A 22,653-nucleotide genomic window follows, 5' to 3' on the forward strand; every position below is an offset into this window, starting at 1 on the left:
ACAGACAGACAGGTCACGTGTGGATGGATGATGGATGGATGGATGGATGGATGGATGGATGGACTGTTGGATGGATACGTGGATGAACGAATGAATGAATGAACAAATGAATAATCTCCCTCATGAAGGACAGAGGACAATGTCGGCTTCTGCATTCATGCCCAAGATGCACTTTCCATCACAGGTGGTCCAGCCCAGCTGGAGAAAGGGGAGAGTGGAGGAGGAGGGGTTCGCACTCACCCTTGCCCATCAGGAAAGCCAGCCAGGCGTCGCAGAGACCTTTGAGTAACCTGCAGGGCTGGAGCCGAAAGGGCAAAGGCACTAACCTGGGAGACCCAGACCACGTCCACGTTTGCCTTGTCTCCTGGAGGATCTCAGCCAAGGGCAAGAGAACAGGGCGGACCACGGGGCCCGAAGGAAGCAGCCTCTCACCGTAAGAAGGGGTGCGGTACTGGGCCGTAACACGACACGGGTGAACCTGACGACTTTGCGCCGAGGGGAAGGAACAAAGCACGAGAGATCGCTGCGTGTGTCATTCCATTTCCATCGAGCGTCAGGACAGGCGAGTAAATCCAGGGAGACGGACGGTGGATCCGTGGTCACCAGGGGCTGGAGGGTGGGGGGGGAGGGGGGGTGCAGAGTGACCGCTCGCGGGTACAGGGTTTCTTCTGGGGTGACAACGCGTTCCCTACTGAGACGGTGGTGACGGCTGCACAAGTCTGTGAACACACACTAAAACCACTGTATACATTAAAGAAGTGAGCTGTCTGCTGTGTGAACCAGATCTCAGTAGCCCTGCTGACAAGGGGGAAGACTGGCCTACCGGAGCTGGAGGGGAAGATGGGCACGGGGCATAGAGCAGAAGCATCACCAAGCCCCCCCACCCCGCCCCTGCCATCCCTCTGTAGTACAACTTGGGAAACCGAGGCTCAGTTTCCCCTGGTTCATCAGAGGCAAAGCCAGGACGAGATCCCGGGGCTCTGGACCTCTCCCCGTATCTCAATGCCTCCGTGCCCAGTGCTGGGGGTGCAGAGATGAAGCGGCCCCAGCCCCCAGCTCAAGTCCTACAGTGCGGGTGGGGGGCTGGGGGGGGGGTGCAGGTGTCCAAGGGAAACACACAGTCACTCCTTGGGCCTCAGTTTCCTCACTTCCAGAATCTGGGCACCTTGCAGGCAGGGCTCACGACTGTTTCATTCATCAGTGGCTTCCCAGAGCCTAGAACAGCGCCTGGCACAGGGCAGGTGCTCAGTATACACGTGTTGAATGAAACCTGTGAGACGGGGGGTGTTGTAGGATCGAATGACGGAACCGATGGCGGACCCGACTCACAGGACACAGGAAGGTGCAGCTGTGGTTGTCCTGGTCACCCCTGCACCTGTCCCCTGAGCGCATGGCACCAATGGCAGCAGAAGGGTGACGACGGCACAAGGAGGGCCCGGAGGGGCCGTTCAGAGCGGCCCGGCTGGGGTCACGGCCACCCAATTCACCTGTGCGGCACGCCTCCCTACCCCAGGGCCTTTGCTCGTGCCCACTTCCTCTGCTGGGGATGCCTTCCTGCTCCTTCTCCCCCGAGTCACTCCTGCCCAACTCTCCACGGGCTCCACCATCACCTCCTCAGAGAAGCCCTCCTGAGCTACCTGGCCTCCTGCTCAGGTGTGCTTTCACGCGTGTCTGGGCCGTCTGATTCTGGTCCGCCTCCGCTGGACTTCCACCGTCCTGTTCGGCAGCCTGGGGCACGGCGCCCGGCACTTAGCGGGCACTCAGTGGATGCCAGCAAGAGCAGGGAACTCCCTGGGGGCCGTGCGGTGCGGCTCAGAGGGGCCGCCGGAGGGCTGGTCCCCGCCCGGCCCGTCATCTGGCAACAGCAGGGCAATTGTGGACCCCAGAAGGGCCCTGTCAGGAGCCAGAACCTGCCTCCCACCCCCAGGAAGCCCCAGCGGAGGCGGGTCCCGGCCTGCACCCTTGGCCCGTGGCCGGGGACAATTACAAATAAAGATCCTCTGTACCGGGAGGATGGCAGGGTGGTGGCGGCCCAGGGCACGAGGACAGGATATGAGAGAGCAGGGAGGGACCGACCGTGGCCTTGGAACCTCGGCACCGTCCTAAGCCCTGCGGAGGGAGCCCGGGCATGAATGAATGAATGAATGGCGACAAGCCCACACACGGAGCCTGAGGCAGCGGGAGGCCGAGCGCCAGCCCGGGGCGGGGGCTCCCTCACTGTCCCCGCGGGAGCCCAGCCCCCAGACCTGCCCCCCACGGCCCCGACTGCCTGCTCCAGGTGGGCACACCGGCTGGGGGGCCCAGAAAAAACCCAGGTAAAGGACGACCTTCCCATTTAGGAGTCCCTCCCATTCGTCTCGAAAGAAATTTCCAGACCAAATAAGGCTTTAGAGCTCCTGTCCACTTCGCACAATTCCTTTTAAGTGTCCAAATGCAATTACACTTGGAACTTGTCTGCATCCAGCCTCCCCCGGCCTCCTCCCACCTCCCCCTGGCCCCCCCACGTAAACAAGCAGCCCAGCTGGGCCCCAGCTGGCCTGCCCTGGGGAGGAGGGGAGGGTCACCCCCGCTGCCTGCACCCTGCCCAGCCTCTCCCTCTCTCTCTCTCTCTCTCTCTCTCTCTCTCTCTCTCTGGGGCGTAGCCATGAGCTTTAGCCTGCTAGGCCCTCCTTCTCACCCCCTCCCTAAAAACGAAGGCCCCCAAAGACCCGCTGGGCCATGCAGGGCACGGTCCGAGGCTCCCCCCTCCGCTCTGGGGTTTGCAGGGACGTCGGGTCCCTCCATCCAGGGTCAGGAGGCCCGTGGCCCCAGGGCAGGTGCCAGGGCCGCGCTCTATTTCTGGGTCCTCTTCAGGGTGCCCACCCCGCCCCCCATCTGGGCACCATTTCCTCCCACAGAGAAAGCACTGATGGGAACTCCCTCGGGCTCCCCGAGGTCATGAGAAAGTTGGCCCAGGGCAGGGGTGTGTGCCTTTCCTGGTGCCTCCCCGGGGAAGCCGCTCCTCACCACTCCCCGTCCTCACGGTCCCCCCTGGGGCCCTGCATCCCCCCCCCCTCCACCCCCGCCTCAGGGTTTGGCTCGCTGCCCCAGGACCCTGAGGAGGCTCGAAGGGTAGGGGGGAAGCCTGACTCATCCTCCTCCCGCCGGTCAGGCACGCACCGCCCGCCAGGCCCCTCCCCCCCCCCCCCAAGGCGAGCGCTGTGATTTTCCCCTTGTGCCATCTGATTGCTATTAGGGCTGGAGAGAGGGAATTCCCGGTTCCGTAAGCCGGCAGGGCACCCCCCACCCTCGCCCCAGGCAGATCTCAGGTGGGAAGGGGGATGGGGCCACACCTGGGTGGCATTGCCGTCTTGCCCCCCAGTCTACCTCTCAAAAGTGCCTGCGCCACCTTCTCCACGGAGCCCTCACCTTGCTACCTCCCGGCTCCTCCGTACCAGCCCTGACTGCATTTAAACCACCGGGTGGGGACCTGCCCCTGGCGGGCCTGCGCGCCCCGAAATGCCCAGTGGGAGCCAATCCCAGGCAAGCGGACAGCCCGGTGCTGTTTTTCCAGAGCAGCCCAGCGGAGCTGCGAGGGCGCAAGGGAGATGAACAGCTGGACTCCCGAAGCAGTGCTCGGGCCAACATGACGTCACCGGGCCGGGGGATGAGCGCCCAGCGAGGCCTGGGGGGGGGGGGGGGGCCCCGGGGGGGGGGGGGGGGGGGGGGGGGGCTCCCGAGCGGGGCATTCCTTCCCGAAGCTTCATCCCAGCTGGGGCTCGGCCCCTCCTCCCCCCTCCTCCTCCCCTTCCCCCTCCCTCCGGGCCTGGAATTGGGTTTGGGGCGGGTTCTGCTCCCAAAGCCATCTCCTCCGGCAGGCGGGCAAGCAAGGGCCGTCCTCTGCTCTGAGCTCGCGTTTTCTGAGGCTCCAGCCGGTGCTCGGGGCTGGCCCGCTGCCCCGGCGGGTCGGCGGCCAGAGGCCGGTGTCGTGCTCCGGGAAGGAGAGACCTCCGAGGACCTGGGCAGCTGCAGGTGGGTCTGCGGGGGCCCTGGGCCCAGCCAGGGCATTCTGGAGACCAGGGCTGCAGGGAGGAGGAGGCCAGGCGGGGAGGGAGAATGAGGTGGGCGCCGTCAGGGCGGGCAGCCCCCAGAAATCACGTGGCTCCAGGCAGGAACCCTGACACTCCAGAGCCGCCTCCCGCACACTCCCGAGGCCCTGACGGTCCCCCCTCCGGGGGCGGCAGGAGCCGGCATCCTGGCAGGGCCTGACCCCCGTGCTGTCCTCCACTCCCGACCTCCCCCTCTGGCCCTACCCCCACCCTCGCCAGCCGTCCAAGTCCGCTTTCTGGAAGGGCGGGAAGGGAACACCCAGCCGGCAGCGTCCCAAGTGCAGAGAGATGGCTCCCACTGTTCCCAGGGGCTTGCTGCACGGCCCGCGACCTCCCACCTTCTCCCGGACAGATGGCACCTGGAGTGCTGTGGGCTCTCCAGTCCCCAGAGTAGCCTCTTCGATTCAGTTGTGAGCTGGGGGGGCGGGGGAGCAGTGGGGTGGCGAGGAGAGGGGCTGGGAAGACAATCAGGGAAGCGGGGCTTGACCGTGCCCACTGGAGGACAGCCTCGCCCCGTCCCCGACAAACTGGGGGCCGGCTCGTGGCAGGGTGGGCCGAGAGGGGGCAGACAGGCGGCCGGAGCCCCAGTGGGCCTTGTGCCTTGAAGGGAGGGTCAGGGGTGCACTGAGCCGACAGCTTTTGTCGTCTTGCTGTAGCAGCAGCTGGTTCTGCCACAGTCCAGACCCCACCCCAAGAATGCGCGAGGCGCCCACCCCTCCGCCCCTGCTCGCATACGCCGCTCACGCACACGCCTTACGCGTGTCACACACACGTGTCTTCTCATCGTCCATCTGGGGGGTCCGCTTGGCTTCCAGATCTCTGCCTGGGCGCCGTAACTTTCCAGACTGCCCGTGGCAGGCGGGAGGAGACACAGTAGGGAGGCCCCCACGTGGAAGCAACCGGCAGAGGTGAGCCCTTCCTACGAGCCGGGTCCAAGCTGGGCATCACGGGCTGGCCCCGGCCGGCTGCCCTTTCGGGGCATCTGTGTGCCGGGGGCCTCGCTCGGCTGGGGTGAGAGGGCAAGGTTTGCGGCCAGGACGTCCCCGAGGGCCCAGACCCAGGATGGCGTGCGACCAGGACGACCGAGCGGGAACGCTGGGGACGGGGGCGAAGGGGACCAGGAAGGATAGGGTCTGAGGGGCCGGTAGCTTTGGGGTTGCAGGCAGGAGAGGGAAGCCCCAGCGGGTGGGTAAGCAAGAGACCCGGGGGAGGCAGTGGGGACAGTGCAGGGGCTGGAGCCCGGATGACGCCTGGGGGGCGGTGGGGAGGCTACAGATCCACCCTTCACAGCACCTGCTCTCTGCACCCACACGCTGCACACGCACGCAGACTCGCCCACCTGTCGTCGAGCACCAGGGCCCCCACCCCGCGTACAGCCACCTGGGGCACTGGCGCCAGCAGGCACCGTCACGGCAGGCCACACCCAGACCCACCTGCCGGGCGCACAGGCGCTTGCCCACAACACACACGGCCACTCTGCCCAAGGGCCTGGGGCAGAAGGGCGCTGTGGGGGGCGGGGGCCGGGAAGGGAGCCGGGCCGCCGGCGGGCCAGGGGTCTGATGCCCCGCGCCGTTCTCCTGTTCTCCGCGCATCCCCCCCGCGCCGGGGCTCGGGGCTCGAGCGGACCAAGCGTTAAAGAGGGTGCAGGCAGCGCGCGGACGGCCCCCCTTCCCAGCCAACGACCGGCGCGCCTGGCTCGGCCCGCCCCGGCCTTCCCCAGGCCTGCCGCGTCGGGGAAGGAATTCTGGGGAGGCCGCCGAGCAGCAGCATTCCTCGCGTGGGGAGAGGGGTGCCGGCGGCCTGCGGCTCAGCCTCAGTTTCCCCACCTGCTTCCCCACGGGGGGAGGGACGGGTGCTGGAGCAGAGCTCAGGTTGGGGGACAGGGGACCGTCCGAAGGGGCACCTGGGGCAGATGGACCAATGCTCTGCCTCCCCCAGGCGGGGATGTCCACCCCGCCACCCCCAGAGCCGTCCTGGCTGGCTCCCTCCAGCTGCTCCAGCCCCTCTGGTCTCAACCACGCACAAAATCTCCGAACTTGCTGTTGCCACGTGCACCCCGGGCAGGGGACCTCACCTCCCGGAGCCCTGGAGTGCCCCTCATGGGGGAGCAATGCTACCTGCTCCGTAACGGGGAACGAAGACCAAAAGGGGTGGTGGCCATTGGGTTGGCTGCCACTGACTGCCAGGGACCCCTGTGCCACCACCGTGGGCCGGCAGAAAGGAGGAGCCCAGGAATGTGTACGGGTATAAATGTACGTCCCCAGAAGCCCTCTGGTCCCAGAAATCTCACAGATCGAGCAAGAAGGGGGGAAGGAGAGGGGCTTCTCCCCCAGCAAGCAGCAGCGAGTATCCAGGGGATCGGGGGGGGGGGGGGGGGGGGGGACGAGGAGCCCAGGCAGGAGGGGACAGTGCATATGGATGTGACCTGTCCCGTACTCAGCAGGATGACCTCTGTGCCTCCCACACAGCCCTGCCCGGAGGGAGCCACGTGCTGGCTTGTCAGCCTTTTCCTCTAAGGTGAGAGCCCCTGGGGCCTGGGGACGGGGATCCGGAAGGTGGAGGGGCTTTCTGGGTGGGGGGGAGGGGGGGGGACACGGCTGCCCTGACATGACCCTTTGTTCCTTTGCCAGGGGAGGTGTGCGGGGCCGCGAGCCGTGAGCGGAGCCGTGAGGAGTCTGGACTCGCCGGGCCTGGAGATGGTGGGAAACTGTTCCTGGGAGGCCCACCCCGGGGACAGGAACAAGGCAAGTGCTGGCCGGCAGCAGAGGGGGTCCGGGCACCGTCGGGCCGGGTGTGGTGGGAGAGGCAGACGGAGCCCAGGACCTCCTCCCCCTGCACTCTGCCGCCCGGGCCCATCCTCTGTCAAAGGACGAACAGGTGGGCGGCAGGCCCTGTGGACCGTGTGGCCCCCCAGGTCTCCAGTGTCCTCATCAGTGAGACAAGCACAGGGAACCGAAGCCTCGAATCCCTCCCTGTGCAGACCCTGTGCTCCGTTACCACCTTGACCGGCCTTGTTCCGCCTCTCCCCCGTGGAGACGGGGTGGTCAGCTTTCTCCCGTGGCCAGTCCCTGCCAGGAGGCCCTGAGACGCGGGCTGCAAGGTGGCGCTGATGGGCCACCCCGTGAGGCCAGGGTCTGGCGGTCCAGGCACCCGCCGGGGCCGAGACTCTGACAACGCGCCAGGCCAACACCCCTTCTTCTCTCCCCAGCCCCCTACTTCTCTGAGGTCCTTGAGAATTCTGGAATTCCCTTCTCAATCCCAGGCGAAACAGTCTCCAAGTTGGAGGGACCCCCTCGAGTTTACCTAGTACGACCTCATCCACATTCGAGGAGACCCAGGCTTGCGATGGGCCAGTAACTAGACCGGGACGAGCCCCGAGGTCTGAGCAGAGGCCGGACTCCCGCCCGGGGCCCGTGTCCCTTAGCAGCGATGGGACTGGCTGGGGAGAAGTCTCCAGAAATCTCCAGAGAAAACCAGAGCCCCGGGAGGGGGGCCAGGCTCCGGGGCAGGCATTTTACAAGGCGGGATGTGGCTGGAGATGGCAGCTACGTGCCCCGTGACTCACCCGGCCCTCCCGCTCTGACTCCGAGGAAGGGATTGCAGACTTTTTCCAGCCTGGAGAAGCTCTGAGTGATCCCTCTGCGTGGGCTTGTCTGGGCACCGGGTCTTACGGATTCTGGGTCTGGTGCCCCAGCCGGGGGCGGGGCGGGGGGCGGGGTGGGTGGCACTGCTCCATGGCCTGGAGCAGTCAAAGCCAGCAACAGGAGAGGCCGAGCAAAGAGGAAGCCAAGGGGCTTGGTGGCTGACAGACAGAGACGCTGAGCCAATAAATGTACCTAGAGGATGATGCGTGGTGAATAGGACGCCCTTGAAGAGCTTGCCCTGACCTCACAGAGTCTCCCCAAGTTTGGCCAACGCCCTCCGGCCCCTGTTTGCAGATTCCCCTTGACCGGAGCCAGGACGGAAAGGCTGTTACGGGGGATCAGGCCCCAGCTCTCTGGCAGAGCTGGGGGCCATCTGGAAGGTGGCAGAACGCTCCAGCCTCCAGAACCTGTTTGTTTTCTTTGGGAGGGAGTCACGAGCAGTGGGAACCAAGGAATACCCGCGTTACCCCGGGGTCAAGGGTCAGGTTCAGGCTCTGTGGGAAGGGCTAGTGATATCTTCCCGGGCTGAGAGAAGGCGGTGACAGCGCTCTGGGCAGCCTTGTCACTTGGAATGAGAGGTCAAAATGACAGCCTGAGAATGCATCCAGCCTGTAGATGTGTTGTGTTTGGCCCACAGGATGTTTTTTAAATGCAAACATGTAAAGATCAGGGAGGTTCACGTTACAACCCAGAGTTCTGGCTTCTCTGGGGAAAGGGCGATGGGGCCACTGGGCCCACGGTCCTGTCCCCCCCCCCCCCCCCAAAACCCCCCCCCCCCCAGCACCCACCAGCTGGAGCAAAGCCCACCTTGCTCAGATCTGCCGCCCCTCCCCCACAGCCGCAGGGGACCCACCTCGCCCAGACCCAGCAGGCAAGACAGAAACCCAGCCGGGTGCCCTCAGGCAGCCACAGCTTGTTCAAGTACCAAAGTGCTTCCCCAGAGCATAAACAGCTGTGGCCTCCAGTGTCTCCCCCTCCCCAGGGAATCCCTGGCCCGCACCGAGACCCGTCATGATCCAGAAACCCAGAGTCTCCCTGGCCCCCCAGGGGACCGCCTCTGATTCCCCAGGCCTCTCCGATCCCATTACGGGACAGGGTCCTACTCCAGTTAGGGCCAGGGTCCACTTTTTAAAATCAATTATTTTATTTTTAACTTTATTATTTTTTTTAGAGAGAGAGAGTGAGAGAGAGCTCTGGAGGGCGCTCGTGCGAGCAGGGGAGGGGCAGAGACAGCACCCCAAGCAGGCCCCCGGCTGCCGGCGCAGAGCCTGACTCGGGGCTCGATCTCACGAACCCCGTGAGATCACGACCTGAGCCGAAACCAGGAGTCGGACGCTCAACCGACTGAGCCACCCAGGCGCCCCCAATTTTTTTTTTTTTTTTTTTTTTAAGTATTTTCATGTTCGGGTGGGAAAATGGCAAACGTACAGGAGACGGGCGAGAGCCGCTCATACGCAGATACGCCCTTCACCGGTTCATCGTTAGCCTCTTACCACCCGCGCTTTCTCTCTGTGCACCTCACGATAGGCTCCTTCCCAGAATTCTTGGAAGGCAGGTTTGCAGACACCAAGCCCCCTGGTCCCCAAACAGCCCGTACCCCTTAAGAACAAGGACATTGCAGGACACGCAGCCACAGTGCATCTGCCCGTTCAGGAAATCCAGGGCTGGTGCCATCCCAGGACGCGCGGTCCATTCGCACATCCCCCCGGCACCTCGTGACATCCTCTCCGGCAACCCTTAGAGCCACCGCGAGGTCCGGGACGCCGCGTGGCCTTTCCGGTCGCGGCTTCATCGTCCTGCCATCTGGAAAGGTCCCCCGGGCTTTCCTCACCTCTCGTGACGAGGACACTCGTGGCCCAAAGTCTGTTCCGACAGGCGGGCGATCGGGTGCCTTTCCGGGGGACTGACGTCGCCCCTGTCGGCCCTCTCCAGGCTGCTAGCCTCAGGCTCTGCGACACCGCGGCGCAGAGTGGTGGCACTAGGCGGGAACGGGGGTGGCCTCTGCTCCAGGGCCAGCCGCTCCGCGAGCCTGTAAGCAGGACCCGGCACGCCGGGCTGCAGGTGCGGGAGTGGGCGCGGGGCTCAGCCAGCATCACAGGCGTCTGCCCTCTGCCCCCGCACAGATGTGTCCCGGCGTGAGCGAGGCCCCGGCGCTCTACGGCCGTGGCTTCCTGACCATGGAGCAGATCGCCACGCCGCCACCGCCGGCCGTCATGGACTACATCTTCCTGCTCCTGTGTCTGTGTGGCCTGGTGGGCAACGGGCTGGTCCTGTGGCTTTTCGGCTTCTCCATCAAGAGGAGCCCCTTCTCCGTCTACTTCCTGCACCTGGCCGGCGCTGACGCCGGCTACCTCTGCAGCAAGGCCGTGCTCTCCGTCCTGAACACGGGCGGCTTCCTGGGCACGTTCGCCGCCTACGTCCGCGCCGTGTGCAGGGTCGCGGGGCTCTGCATGTTTGTCGCCGGCGTGAGCCTCCTGCCGGCCATCAGCTCGGAGCGCTGCCTGTCGGTCGTCTTCCCCGCCTGGTTCTGGCGCCGTCGGCCCAAGCGCCTGTCGGCCGTGGCGTGCGCCCTGCTCTGGGCCCTGTCGCTCCTGGTCACCACCGTCCACAACTACTTCTGCGTGTTCCTGGGCCACCGAGCGTCCGGCGTGGCCTGCAGGCACATGGACGCCTTCCTGGGCATCCTGCTTTTCCTGGTCTTCTGCCCGCTCATGGTGCTGCCCTGCCTGGTGCTCATCCTGCACGCGGAGTGCAGGGCCCGGAGGCGCCAGCGCTCCGCGAAGCTCAGCCACGTCGTCCTGGCCACGGTCTCGGTGTTCCTCGTGTCCTCCATCTACCTGGGGGTCGACTGGTTCCTCTTTTGGGTCTTCCAGATCCCGGCCCCCTTCCCCGAGTATGTCACCGACCTGTGCATCTGCATCAACAGCAGTGCCAAGCCGGTCGTGTACTTCCTGGCCGGGAGGGACAAGTCACAGCGGCTGTGGGAGCCTCTCAGGGTGGTCTTCCAGCGGGCCCTGCGAGACGGCGCCGAGCTGGGGGAGGCCGGGGGCGGCACGCCCAACACGGTCACCATGGAGATGCAGTGCCCCTCTGGGAACGCCTCCTGAGAGGCCAGCGCCCGGGGGGAGGCAGGGGCCGCGGCCTCCAGAGACCTTCTGCCGCAGGACGGGAGCTCGGCCACCGCCCCGGGGCCCAAGTGCAAGGAGAAAAGTCGCTTCCTGCCCTCGCGCCTCCTTCCCCGCGGGCTGGAGGCACTAGGGGCCACCGGGAGACTGAGGAGCCACCTGCAAACGGGCCCCGACAGATCCCCCCCCAAGACATTGTCCTCGGCGCCCAGAGGCCTACTGTATGGAAGTCACCCCGGGCTGGCCAAGGGGAGGCGGGGGGTCACCCAGGCCCGTCCGCCTCCTGCCCCTTCGAATCTGCCCTCCTTGAAAATGACACAGCCAGCGCGGTCGCGCCCGGGGTCAGCAGCTGCGCCCCCGCTAGGGCACCTGTTCTCTCCATTCCATCCAGTCCAAGCAATGTCGGGGAGCCGACCTGAGCGCAATGGTGCTACCTGGGAGAAGGTTCTGGTTAACCTGCCTTGGAGTTCGGTCTATCTGCACACTACGCCCCAGCCCCCGTCCAGGAATCCTTTGGGGACTTCAATGGGGGCGGAGGGGGGGTGGTTTCTGGTCATGGCAAGCAGCCTGCCGGGACAGAGCTCGGGCCAGCGTGGGCAGATCGCTCCCTTCTCGGACTCCTTGCGGCCAGCCCCTGGACCCCCTCCGGAGTGCAGGCTGCCATGTGCCTGGTCCTCGGGGCTCGGCAGACGGGCCAGCAGCCTCTGGGCTCCAGCCCCCGCCTGGGAGCAGGCGCTGGCTCGACCCGGCCACCCCAGCCCACCTCCAAGCACAGTGGCCCTGTGCAGCCCCTGCAAGTTTTATGGAAGCCAATAAATGTATATCAATAAACATTTTATATCGTGCACTGAGCAAGGCTCCCTGCCCTCGGTCCCGTCTGTGTTCTTCCGCGGTGAGGGCGCCCTTCAGCGCCTATGGGCCCAGATGGCCGCCTGGTGCCCCACCCAACCTGCTCTGTACCCCAGCTCTTGTGTCCCCTCCCCTGGCTGGTCCGTCTACACCTCCGGGATGCCCCCTCCCCCGGCTGGTCTGTCTATACCTCCAGGGTGCTCCATCTCCTGGTAGGGTTTCCACCCCTCTGCCAGAAGGGGCTTTGGTCAGCCGCACTGTCCTCTTGGCTAAAGCCTGTGCCCTTTCTCACCCGTTCTGGGCCCCCCCCCGCTCCCCTTGGAAACACTCCTCATGGTCCCTAGTCACTGCCAGGCCCGGTGCTGGCTAACGCAGTCCCTGCCTGTAAGGCCCACAGTGTGTCCACACAGGGGCTCCCCGGGTTGGGCTGCTGATTCCATCCCTGTCCGGAATGCCCCCCTCTGTCCCCAACCCTCCAGGGTGGGGGCCGGGGGTGGCACCTCCCTACTGCCCAGCAATAGGCTGGAGCCCCTCCCAGGGGAGAGTTCAACTAGAGCCAGGCCAGAGGCCCCCCGACTGCCCCCCCCCCCCCCGCCCCCACCCCGTCCTCCAGCCAGCGTCCCAAGAGGCCCGTCTTAGGCTCTAGGTGTCCAGCCTGGGATCCCAGCCCCGTTTGGGGGAAGCTCTGGGGGGATTCTGCACACTTCATGGGCCCAAGGAGAGCCCAGGGCAGAGAGCAGGGCGGCGGGCGGGGCTGGGAGGGGGCCGGTGGCTAAGGGAGGAGCACTACCTCCGGACCCGCCCGGCGGCCAGCGTTCCACCCGCAGACCCTGCACTCGCTCCCAGAGCAGGGGCCACAGGAGCACCCCCCCCGGTGGGCTGACCCCCAAGTGCATTTCTCGGTGACCGGCCCCCCAGCTGGCCGGACCCATCCCTCCCGGCCTCTCCCCGTGCTCCCCTTTCCAACCGACCCGGCTGCTCCTCCTATCGAGGCAGCTGCTCTGCAGGGAGAGACGCACCCGTGTCTGCATCTGTCTGCGTGTCTGAGTCCGTGTGTCCGCGTGTCCGCGTGTCTGCGTCCGTGTGTCTGCACGTCTGCGTGTCCACGTCCGTGTGTCCGCATGTCACGTGTCTGCATCCGTGTCCGCGTGTCCACGTGTCCGCGTGCCCAGAGGCAGAGGAGCCTCAGGGGGTGGGGGTCAGTATGCCTACCTCTTCCGCTCCCCACCCCCATCCCCCCACACCCTCCACCCACTCACCCTCCGATGCCCATCCCCCCGCCCTCATCTCCCCCCACCACTCCACCCCCCAAACCCCCCCACACCCTCGACACACACACTCCCCGTCACCAAAGAGTCCCCGGGGAGCAGAGTTGGGGGCCTCCCGTCTGACACCCCTGGGGACTCAGAAGCAGGTGGGGTCCTGAGGACACATGCGGGGCGGGGGGGGGGGGGGTGAGAGCAGGACCCCCTCCCTGGAAAAGCTTCCAGCAGCCGGCCTCCGGGCGGGTGGAGATGCCTCCAGTCCCGAAGGGGGCCCAGGGGTTCCTCAGGAGCCCCCACCCAGCCCCGAGTCCGCTGCCGGGAGCTACCCACCCCCAGGAGCTTGGAGCCGCCTCGCTGCCCGGGTCCGGCCGCAGCAGCTCAGAACCCGGGCCCCGGCCGGCAGGTGGGCGGGCGGCCCTCACTCACTGCAGGGCCTGGGCGTCGGGGAAGGGCTGAGCCCCTAAGGGGAGGCACATCCGCCTGAGCTGGGTGGGCGCCAGGCCTGGGAGGCTGGGGATGAACTCTGGGGATCGGGCCTCCCTCAGCCTCTGGCCCCTTCTCGGGTGTGGATCGACAGTCTTTCCAGGGAGCGTGCCTTCTCCTCCCCCTCCAATCCCCGAGCCTGGACCACCTATCCTATCCAGCCTGCACATCTAGCCACAGCCTGGGCCACCTCGCTCTGTGCTAATGGCAGAGAGGCTCACGGCCGCTTTGCTCCTCCCTCCTGGGGTATTTAACTATTAAAAGGGCCGGGAGGGGAGCTCGCTGCGGGGTGGGGCAGATGCACCTTCACTACCTACCCCTCCCCAGGCAGCTCAGCTGGGCCCACCCCCAGCCTCCTTCTTCCTGGGTGTCTCTGGTGAAGGCAGGAAGCGGAGGCCCCAGGCGTCACGGGAATCCGCCCTGGAACTGCCTGGAGCAAGGGGTCTGGCCATCCTCCCGCGACAACCTCTGGTCGGCAGCGCTCAGCGAGCGGTGTCAGCGTCCCCGGGGAGGAGCTCGCCGGCAACGAGTAACACTTGTCTCCCTGCCCCGCCCCCCAGCGGCTACCAAGCCCGACTTTCTACCGCCACGGGCTATGCGGGCTACACGGGGTGGGCGGGTGAAGGGGCCGGGGTTGGGCTGCGGGCCGAGCGTTCGGTGGCGATCAGTGCAGGAAGGAGCCAGCCGAGGAGCGCACTCCTAGACGACGCAAAGGATGAACGGGGCCAAATTTGGAAAGTCAAGAGCAAGCCCCAGAGGGACAGGGGGCTGCCACCTATAAGCTGCGGGGCATGGATTTTGTCACGTACCGGGCACAGGCCTCAGGAGCTAAATCCCTGGTGACGCACGGGCAGCGGCAAGGTGGACAGGAGGCGGCAGGGTGGCCCCCAAGGAGGGACATTCAGGGGAACGGCCTATCCCACGCACTGGGGACTCTTACGGACGACATAGTAGGCGCAGCAGGCCCCGGGCTAAGAGCTCCACCTGCAAAACCAGTGTATCTTCTCAGCAGGGCTCCAAAGGACTGCCCGTTCGCGCCCACTGTGGAGCCACAGTCATCCTCCAAAGGCTCAGTGGCCCCGTAAGCCCCCGCCAGCAAAGCACTGCGAGTTGGGGGTCCAGGGGCGCCGCGTGGAATAGACAGGACAGGCCCGTCACAGCCCGAGTTCAACCCAGGCCGGCCCATCGCTCGAGACCAAAGCCGGCGGGGGGCAGCTCGGGCCGAGGCCCAGGCTGCTGGAGGCTGAGGCGAGCGGGACATGGGAAAGGGACGCGTGTCCAACAGACGGCACAACACCCGGCCGGACAGCTGACGCCTCTTCCTGCCTTCGTCTCCCCTCTTAGTGAGAAGAAACCGAATGCCTCCCTGGCACCCGCCCAGCTCTCCCCGAGCCCCCGCCAGCTGTGGTTTCGAGATGATTGGGGTTGGGATCTTGGGCCAGAATTTTGAAGGGCGAGATCTTTTCGCACATGCGCATCTCGGTTCGGGATCCTCCGCCAAGGCGACGGGTCTTTCCCAGGAGGCACGGGGTTCATCTGGCAGGTGGGACCAAGGGATGGGTCCGTTTATGGTCCCACAGAAGGGGAGAAGCCCAGCCTGAGGAAACGAGCCCTTCAACGTGCCGGGAAGCTGCAAAAACACACTGCACAGATCTTCCCGAACGGGGGCAACTCGGAATGCGGGCAGAATTCGTATGTTTGGGCCCAGCGGGCGCTGGACGGTAGCCAGTGGGGCCTAGAGAAAACAACAGGGCACAGTTCACAAAATGAAAACTCGTGGAAAGTTCTGCCCCAGTGAGTCAGGATGCCAGCGCGAAGTTTCCTGGCAATTCCAGGGAAGGCTTACCTACTCGGGTAGGTTTTGTGAAAAACAAAAATCTTTGTGACGGATTGAATCGCGGCCTAATTTCCACGCGATAAAATACACCCATGGAACGAAGAGCGCGATGACCTTTGACACGGGTATGAAGGCCCACGTCCTCACCAAATCAGTACGTGGAATGTTTCCATCCTCCCCCAAGAGAACATTGCCATCGCCCCCCACGAAAATTTCCCGGTGCCCCAGAGCACCCAGCCCCACCCCGCGACGGCCCCGCCCGCAGCCGGAGACGGCGCCTTGCCTCTGCTTTATGCCAAATAGATTCTAGATCAGAGATCCGCTTCATAGGCAGATGTATACACTAACCGGCCACGCCTCTTGGTGACCAGTAAAGTAACAGATGCCAAGTGTGATCCAGCTTGGGGTGGGGGTGGGGAAAGTGTGTGTGTGTGTTTAAGGAAGTCGACTGACTCACCCACCAGGGACGCTCCAGAAATGATTTCCGCTTCAGATATAGCTGGATCTGGAGCCTCAAGTGATGTTCTCAAGGGTACCTCTCCTCCTCTCCCGCTTCGAGTTTATTCTCAACGAATAAACGAAATAGCCGGTAACCAGCAGCTCCTGTTTCCATCCCACAAATTCAGCAGCCCCCGCAGACGGCCCCTTTCCTGATAACCGTAAGATGAGTCCCAACGACTGTGCTCACTGGCCCGCAGAGCCCCACGCTGTCCCCCAGAGTGGGGCCTGGGGGTGGCGAGGGGGGCAACTCACCCAAACCCCACAGGCTGAAAGCAGGGAAGAGGTGTGAGCTCAAGGGGAAACCTGGGTGTGTCGGCAGCAGGAGACGCGGACAGGCAAGGTGGCGAGCGCGGGCCGTGGTCCTCCTGGACACCACCACACTCCCTTCCTCCCCACAGACGACTTTAAATGCTCCTACCCCAAATCTGTAGCTATACTGTGCGTTCTCCTCTCCTCCCAGAAGAGAAAGAGTCCAAAATCAATTCCAGGGACTGCCTCCCCAGCACTGAGCCCAGGATCGGCGGGCTGTTTGCATCTCTCTCCTCCGGATCCAGAGATACATCCTATGACAAATGATCGCCACCCTCAAGACGCACAAGTCACGGCGGAATGACTGTGATCCTTTAAAAATTCCATTTGGGAAAGGAAAGAACAGCAACCACACACAATCGGCGCAGAGCGTATTCCATACCGGACGGGAAGCAGTAAGGGTGTCGGGCAGCCAGCCAGCATGCTAGCCAGAATCCAAGATGGCGCCCATCATCCACTTCCTGGTATTCCCAGCCTCATGTAACCCCGTACTGTGAGCGCGGACTGGACCAGGAAACTTGCTTCTAACCAACAGAATGGAGCAACAAAGATTGTGACATCCATCTTGCCAGCCAGACTCTCCCCGCCCCCGCTGGCTTTAATGAAGCAAGCGGCCATATTGTGAACTGCCAAACTAGAGATCTCCCCATGGCAAGGAGCTGAGGGCAGCTTCTGGCCAACAGCCGGCAAGGAACAGAAGCCCTCAGTCCAACGGCCAGTGAGGAGCTTAATCCTGTCAACACCCACGTGAGCTTGGAAACTATCTTTCCCCAGCTGAGCCTCTTGGTGAGACCCCCAGAGCCTACATCCCGATGGTAGATGTTTGAAGGCTTTGGCTCTGGCCCTACAGGGTGAGCCATTTGGTGCTGAGTTGGGGGAATCTCTGACGACGCAGCCCTCCAAACTCTTTGGCTTTTTTTGGTTTTTTTAACTTTCTTTCCCTGTTATTTTGCTTCCGCTTTCCGTCAGCTCCCTGAGCTAGTAACCAAAACCAGATCCCGTGGGGCGCCTGGGTGGCTCGGTCGGTTAGGCTTCTGATTCTGGATCTCGGCTCAGGTCATGATCTCTCGGTTTGTAGCATCGAGCCCTGCGTGGGGTTCTGTGCTGACAGCATGGAGTCTGCTTGGGATTCTCTCTCTCCCTCTCTCTCCCTGCCCCTTCCCTGCCCGTGCTCGCTCTCTCTCTCTCTCTCTCTCAGAACAAGTAAATAAACTGTAAAAAACAACCCAGATCCCCTGTTGAGTCATGGTCCTTGAAGCCGAAGCCTACTGCAGGGTGCACCATCATTCCGTGTCAAAGACTCCGCTGTCCCCCTGGCCTCAGAGGATGACCTCCGCGAGACCGCAGAGCAGTGAAAACAATCGCTTTGGGTGGAGAAGCGGAACCCGTCTGCCTCCTGACGCGCGAGGCCTGACGTGACCAGCGGGGTTGAACAGTCCTCACCGTCACCCCCAGAGCCTGGCCACACTGCAGGAGAGGGCTTGTGACACGCCTCGTCCAGGCACGAGTGTCCCCACCGGTTAGGATTCTTGGCTGCAAGTGACGGAATCCCCACGGAACGCAGAGTCACGTGACCGGCTCGCATCACTGAGAGGTCCAGGTGTGGAAGGGGGTCCAAGAGCACCTGGTCTGGGCACCCGGATCCAGGGAACGCGTCGATCAACCCGTAATTAATCAAGAAACGTGAGCCATTTCTGTACCTCCCAGGCACTGTTCTGGGCACAGAAGGGTCACGAACGTGAGAATTTCTGCCTTCCGGGAGCTCGTGTCTTCTTGGGTGGCCTGAATGTGTCTCTGGGTCTGAGGCCCTGTGTTTCTGTCCTGGCCCGACCTCAGGCTATGCCTTGCCCCCTGGAGGTCAGAGTCCACCACGGCCCCAGCTCAGCAAGACCCAAATAAGGGCCTGGGCCGGTCCAACTCTACCTCGGAGACCAGGAGGAGCACAGCAGAGGACCGTGTCCTAAGTCACCTGTTAGTGACATATGGGGTTGGGGACAGTTCCAGCATCTGACCTCCCCACCTTTCCTTTCTCCCCTCACATTTCTTTGCAAAGCCGAGGCCCAAAGTCTCCCACACCTACCTCGCCTTCTCGTCAGCACGACAGCTCCAGGCCTCAACCACCGGCCACCCGCCGTGTGCGGTCCCCCCAGCAGCTGCCAGGTCCCGCGGGTCACCTGGCACACCAGGGGATACAGGGGCGAGGTCAGCCTCCACCCTGCCCTGCGGGGGACTCAGTTTTATGTGGGGAAAAGGTCACCAATCAGGGCCGAATTGATCCCCTCCCTCTTGCCTTCTGTGGCAGACGAGATGCATCACCTCCGATTCCCGCCGGGAGGGGACACGAGCTGGAAGGGATTCCACGAATTCCAGGGAGGACTTGCACACTCGGAGGGGTCACCACACCACACAGCTCCCCAGCTAGTCAGTGGCAAAACTCGGACTTGAGATCGGGTCCTGGACTCGGGGGCCAGGGCTCCCTCCTTTGCACCGTCAGAGTCTCTCCCCGTGCCGACAGCTGTGCAGGCATAATGGCCTCTCTCCCGGCCTCTTCCCTGCACAGACCAACATCAACTCCAAGATGACGGGGCCTGCTGATGCTCTGAGGTCTCTGTGGCTGTCCCACATGGGACAGGGAGGGAGGTTCTGCCAGGAGGGCACAGGAGAGGGGTGAACCTCCCACAGCTCCTTGCGGCCCCCAACCGCCTTCTCCTTTCCCTGGAGCCGGGGAGGCCACGCCCGACCGGGCCATCAGCCCCCAGCCTCCCGGTGGGTGGGGCAGGTACCTTCTGGCATTTTTTTTTTAATTTTTTAAAAATATTTTTTTTTTCAACGTTTTTTAATTTATTTTTGGGACAGAGAGAGACAGAGCATGAACGGGGGAGGGGCAGAGAGAGAGGGAGACACAGAATCGGAAACAGGCTCCAGGCTCCGAGCCATCAGCCCAGAGCCCGACGCGGGGCTCGAACTCACGGACCGCGAGATCGTGACCTGGCTGAAGTCGGACGCTTAACCGACTGCGCCACCCAGGCGCCCCATAAATATTTATTTATTTTTGAGAGAGAGATAGAGAGAGACAGAGACAGAGTATGAGTGGGGGAGGGGCAGAGAGAGAGAGGGAGACGCAGAACCCGAAGCAGGGTCCGGGCTCCGAGCCGTCAGCACAGAGCCCGACGTGGGGCTCGAACCCACGAACTGTGAGATCACGACCTGAGCCGAAGTCGGACGCTCAACCGACTGAGCCACCCAGGCGCCCCCTTTCTGGCATTTCTACCTCAAGCTCCCCTTCCAGCACCTCAGAGGGAGCAGAGTGAAGGTTCTTGGGGCTTCGGGGGCAGAGGACTCCTCTGAGGCCGGGGTGGGGAGCACCCAGGGACAGCTCAGAGCAGCCCTGAGTGGGTTCGGGGCCAAGCGGAGATGCCCCCGGGGACCGGAGCCGGGAGGGGCAGGCCGCCCTTCCCGGAGAGCCGAGCGCCACGCCAGGAGCAGGTGACAGCCTCACGTTTTTACTGTCTGGGTGGCGGTGACAGGCGATACCTTGCAACTCGCCCCCTCCCCCCACCCCCGGGCGAGAGTCCCCCCTCTGCCAGGTGCAGCTGGATGCCGGGGCGTGCCTCGACTTCTCTGGGCCTCCAAGCCGGCACCTTCCAAATAGGACGGGCTAATAAAGTCTAGGTGACAACCCTTCAGAGTGGTGACCCGGGGGCGTGCCAAAATCATGTCTTCTTTACCATTCGGAGCTTTAAAATTTTTTTTAATGTGTCTTTGTTTATTTTGAGAGAGCGAGCAGGGGAGGGGCCGAGAGAAGGGGAGAGAGAAAGAAGCCCGAGCAGGCTCCGTGCCGATGACGCACAGCCCGACGCGGGGCTGGATCCCACAAGCCTCCAGGACCACGACCCGAGCTGAAATCAAGAGTCGGACGCTCAGCTGACCGAGCCACCTGGGCGCCCCTTCCATTGGGATCTTTTTTTTTTTTTTTTAACGTTTATTTATTTTTGAGACAGAGAGAGACAGAGCATGAATGGGGGAGGGTCAGAGAGAGAGGGACACACAGAATCCGAAACAGGCTCCAGGCTCTGAGCCATCAGCCCAGAGCCCGACGCGGGGCTCGAACTCACGGACCGCGAGATCGTGACCTGAGCTGAAGTCGGCCGCTTAACCGACTGAGCCACCCAGGGATCTTTTAAAATAAGACTGCTTTACCACCTCGTGCGTGTAACATAGCGTGTGAAGTACAAAGAGAGATGGGCAAAGTTAGCGGGGAATAACATGCTTCCCTAAGTCTTCCGTGGTGTAGACAAAAAGTGAAACAAGGCGGGAGAGGACAGGGGTACGGAAGCTAGCGCATCAGAGACTAGATTCCAAACCATCACCGTCAGCAGAGGTCACCCGTGCAGAGGCTCCAGTCGACGCAGGCCTGCCCGAGGGGCGCACGGGCCCCGGACGCCCCAGCTGAACCCCGGGACAAGCCCATCAGGGAAAGGCGGCCAGGGGAGGAGAGCGCGTGCTCCCCGTCTGTTCTCAAAAGGACGCTAATCCTATCAGAGGGAGCCCCCGCCTCATGACGCCATTGACCCTGACTCACCCCTTAGGGGCCCAGCCTGGGGTCGCACTGGGTGGGGCTTGGCGCTTCAACGGATCATTTGAGGGGGTCACAATTCAGTCAGGGGGTCCCTACCCCCCTACACCCAGAGGTGTCTGGACTGGGGGGAGGCACGGGGCTGGGGGGCCGGGGGTGTGCCTCCTGCCCTGTCCCCTGTCCCCTCGGCAGGTATACGCCTGCGTCCTCCCTCCCCGGGAGCGTGGCCCAAACACATCTCACTTCGTGTGGGGTCGTGTGGACTCTCCTTCGCCGAGCCCTGTGGTGGGCCACACCCAATCAGTAGCAGCTGCAGAGGGGGGCGTGTATGAGGGTTCTGCTGGCCACGGAGGGGCCGGCAGAGCAGGGTCCCAGCCCCTGAAGGAACCCCAGACCGTCCTTCACGGCAACCCCTCCACCTGGCCTCTCCCAGCTGCCCCCCCACCCAGCCTCAGTGCCTTCCCGCCCCGCCCCCCTGGGTCCCCTCCTTGTTAGGCACCCCGCCCAGAGGAGGGAGGAGGTAACCGTGTCTGTGGTGTGTTTCCTCTCCCGGACTGTAGTTCTGTGACGACAGGCCTTGTCTGTCGCTGTCATTGCTGTATGTGTGTGCGTGTGCTGTGTGTGTGTGCATACGTGCTGTGCGTATATGCGCGTTTGTACTATCCGCACGCGTCTATGTCTACGTATTATTTCACGTGTGCATACACGTGGATTTGCGTAGGTTACATACATACGTAGGGAGCACCATGTGTGTATCTGGCACACAGTGTAAGTTTGATAAATATTTTTTTAAGTTTATTTCTTCTTGAAAGAGGCAGAGACAGCACAAGCAGGGGAGGGGCAAAGAGAGAGGGAAAGAGAGAGAAGCCCCAGCAGGTTCTGCGCTGGCAGCACAGAGCCCCACCCGGGGCTCGAACTCACAGACCATGAGATCACGACCTGAGCCGAAACCGAGTCAGACGATTAGCCGGCTGAGCCACCCAGGCGCCCCACGTCTGATAAGTACTATTTAAGCTCGTGTGGCATCGGAGGGAGGGCGTTCCGACCGCAATGACAGGGCTCCTCTGGGGGTTGGAAACTGTGGGTTGTGGTACCACTCTAGGAGGCCAGAGCCCAGGAAGTCCCCGCTGCTCAGAGAAGGGGGCTCTGCACAGAATGCCGCTAGGAGGGTCTCCCTGCCGGAGACCGCGGTGGGGGGGGGGGACGTGTGTGAGCAGAGCCGGGCACCGATCTCGGCAACTAAAGCCCCAGATCTGCCACATTCACAGGTACTGAGTTTACAGACACTCGCGTGATGCCACATCTCCAAGCCAGCAGCACCATCAAAAGCCTGGTCCTGGGCCAGAGAGATCCCGTGAGTCCCCCAACAGAAGCCAGTGCCAAATGTGCGGGAGCAAATCTAAGCGTTAAAAATGAAGGGGGCCACAACCTAACAGGTACGCTTGACCAGGATAACAGGATCATCTTGGACTGGTACCCACTTCCCAAAGTTTCAAAAAAGGCAAAGTAAAGAGAAAATGACAAAACTCATTGGTAGCAGGTCAAAATATTTATAGCGTTGTGAAATGTGTTTCTAACTAATTCATGGAAATTTACATTTTAAATATTTTCAGTGGTTTTCCATTTGTAAATACTTAGGCAAGAACAACAATGACGTCACTGCTTACCAAAACTCATGGAACGTCTAAAGAGATACTCAGTAGTACATCGATAACCCTAAATATTCATTAGAAACAGAAGAATGCTTGAAAATTGCCTAAGCATCCAATGCAAGAAGGTGAAAAAACCGATCACAAAGTAAATCCAAAGACAGTAGAAGAAATAAAAACACCAGTTAAGGAATTGGAAGCAAAAAAAAACAAAGATGATTTTTGTTTAAGTTCTCAAAAAAATCAAACCTCTGGCAAATGGATTTTTTATTTTATTTTATTTTATTTTATTTTATTTTATTTTATCTTATTTTATTTTAATATTTA

General features: G+C 62.6%; 3 protein-coding genes across 3 annotated transcripts in view; all 3 read left to right on the forward strand.

Annotated features, from left to right (window-relative positions):
- Positions 1-7,154, forward strand: part of LOC125911111 (collagen alpha-2(I) chain-like) — a 9,731-nt gene extending 2,577 nt beyond the window's left edge. The window contains exons 2-7 of the mRNA XM_049614776.1: positions 1,728-1,965; positions 3,071-3,111; positions 3,362-3,638; positions 3,741-4,011; positions 6,557-6,605; positions 6,719-7,154. Coding sequence (XP_049470733.1) covers positions 1,728-1,965; positions 3,071-3,111; positions 3,362-3,638; positions 3,741-4,011; positions 6,557-6,605; positions 6,719-7,093 — 1,251 coding nt within the window. The 3' untranslated portion in view covers positions 7,094-7,154. The remainder of the gene's footprint in view (positions 1-1,727; positions 1,966-3,070; positions 3,112-3,361; positions 3,639-3,740; positions 4,012-6,556; positions 6,606-6,718) is intronic.
- The window catches only part of MRPL21 (mitochondrial ribosomal protein L21), a 151,234-nt gene that overhangs the window by 53,710 nt on the left and 74,871 nt on the right, over positions 1-22,653 (forward strand). The window lies entirely within an intron of this gene.
- Positions 9,578-11,727, forward strand: LOC125930116 (mas-related G-protein coupled receptor member F). Its single transcript, XM_049641780.1, has one exon. It carries the CDS (start codon positions 9,856-9,858, stop codon positions 10,837-10,839), a length of 984 nt encoding a protein of 327 aa, XP_049497737.1. The 5' UTR covers positions 9,578-9,855; the 3' UTR covers positions 10,840-11,727.

This window comes from Panthera uncia, chromosome D1, assembly GCF_023721935.1.
Source record: "Panthera uncia isolate 11264 chromosome D1, Puncia_PCG_1.0, whole genome shotgun sequence".
Classification (NCBI taxonomy): Eukaryota; Metazoa; Chordata; class Mammalia; order Carnivora; family Felidae; genus Panthera; species Panthera uncia.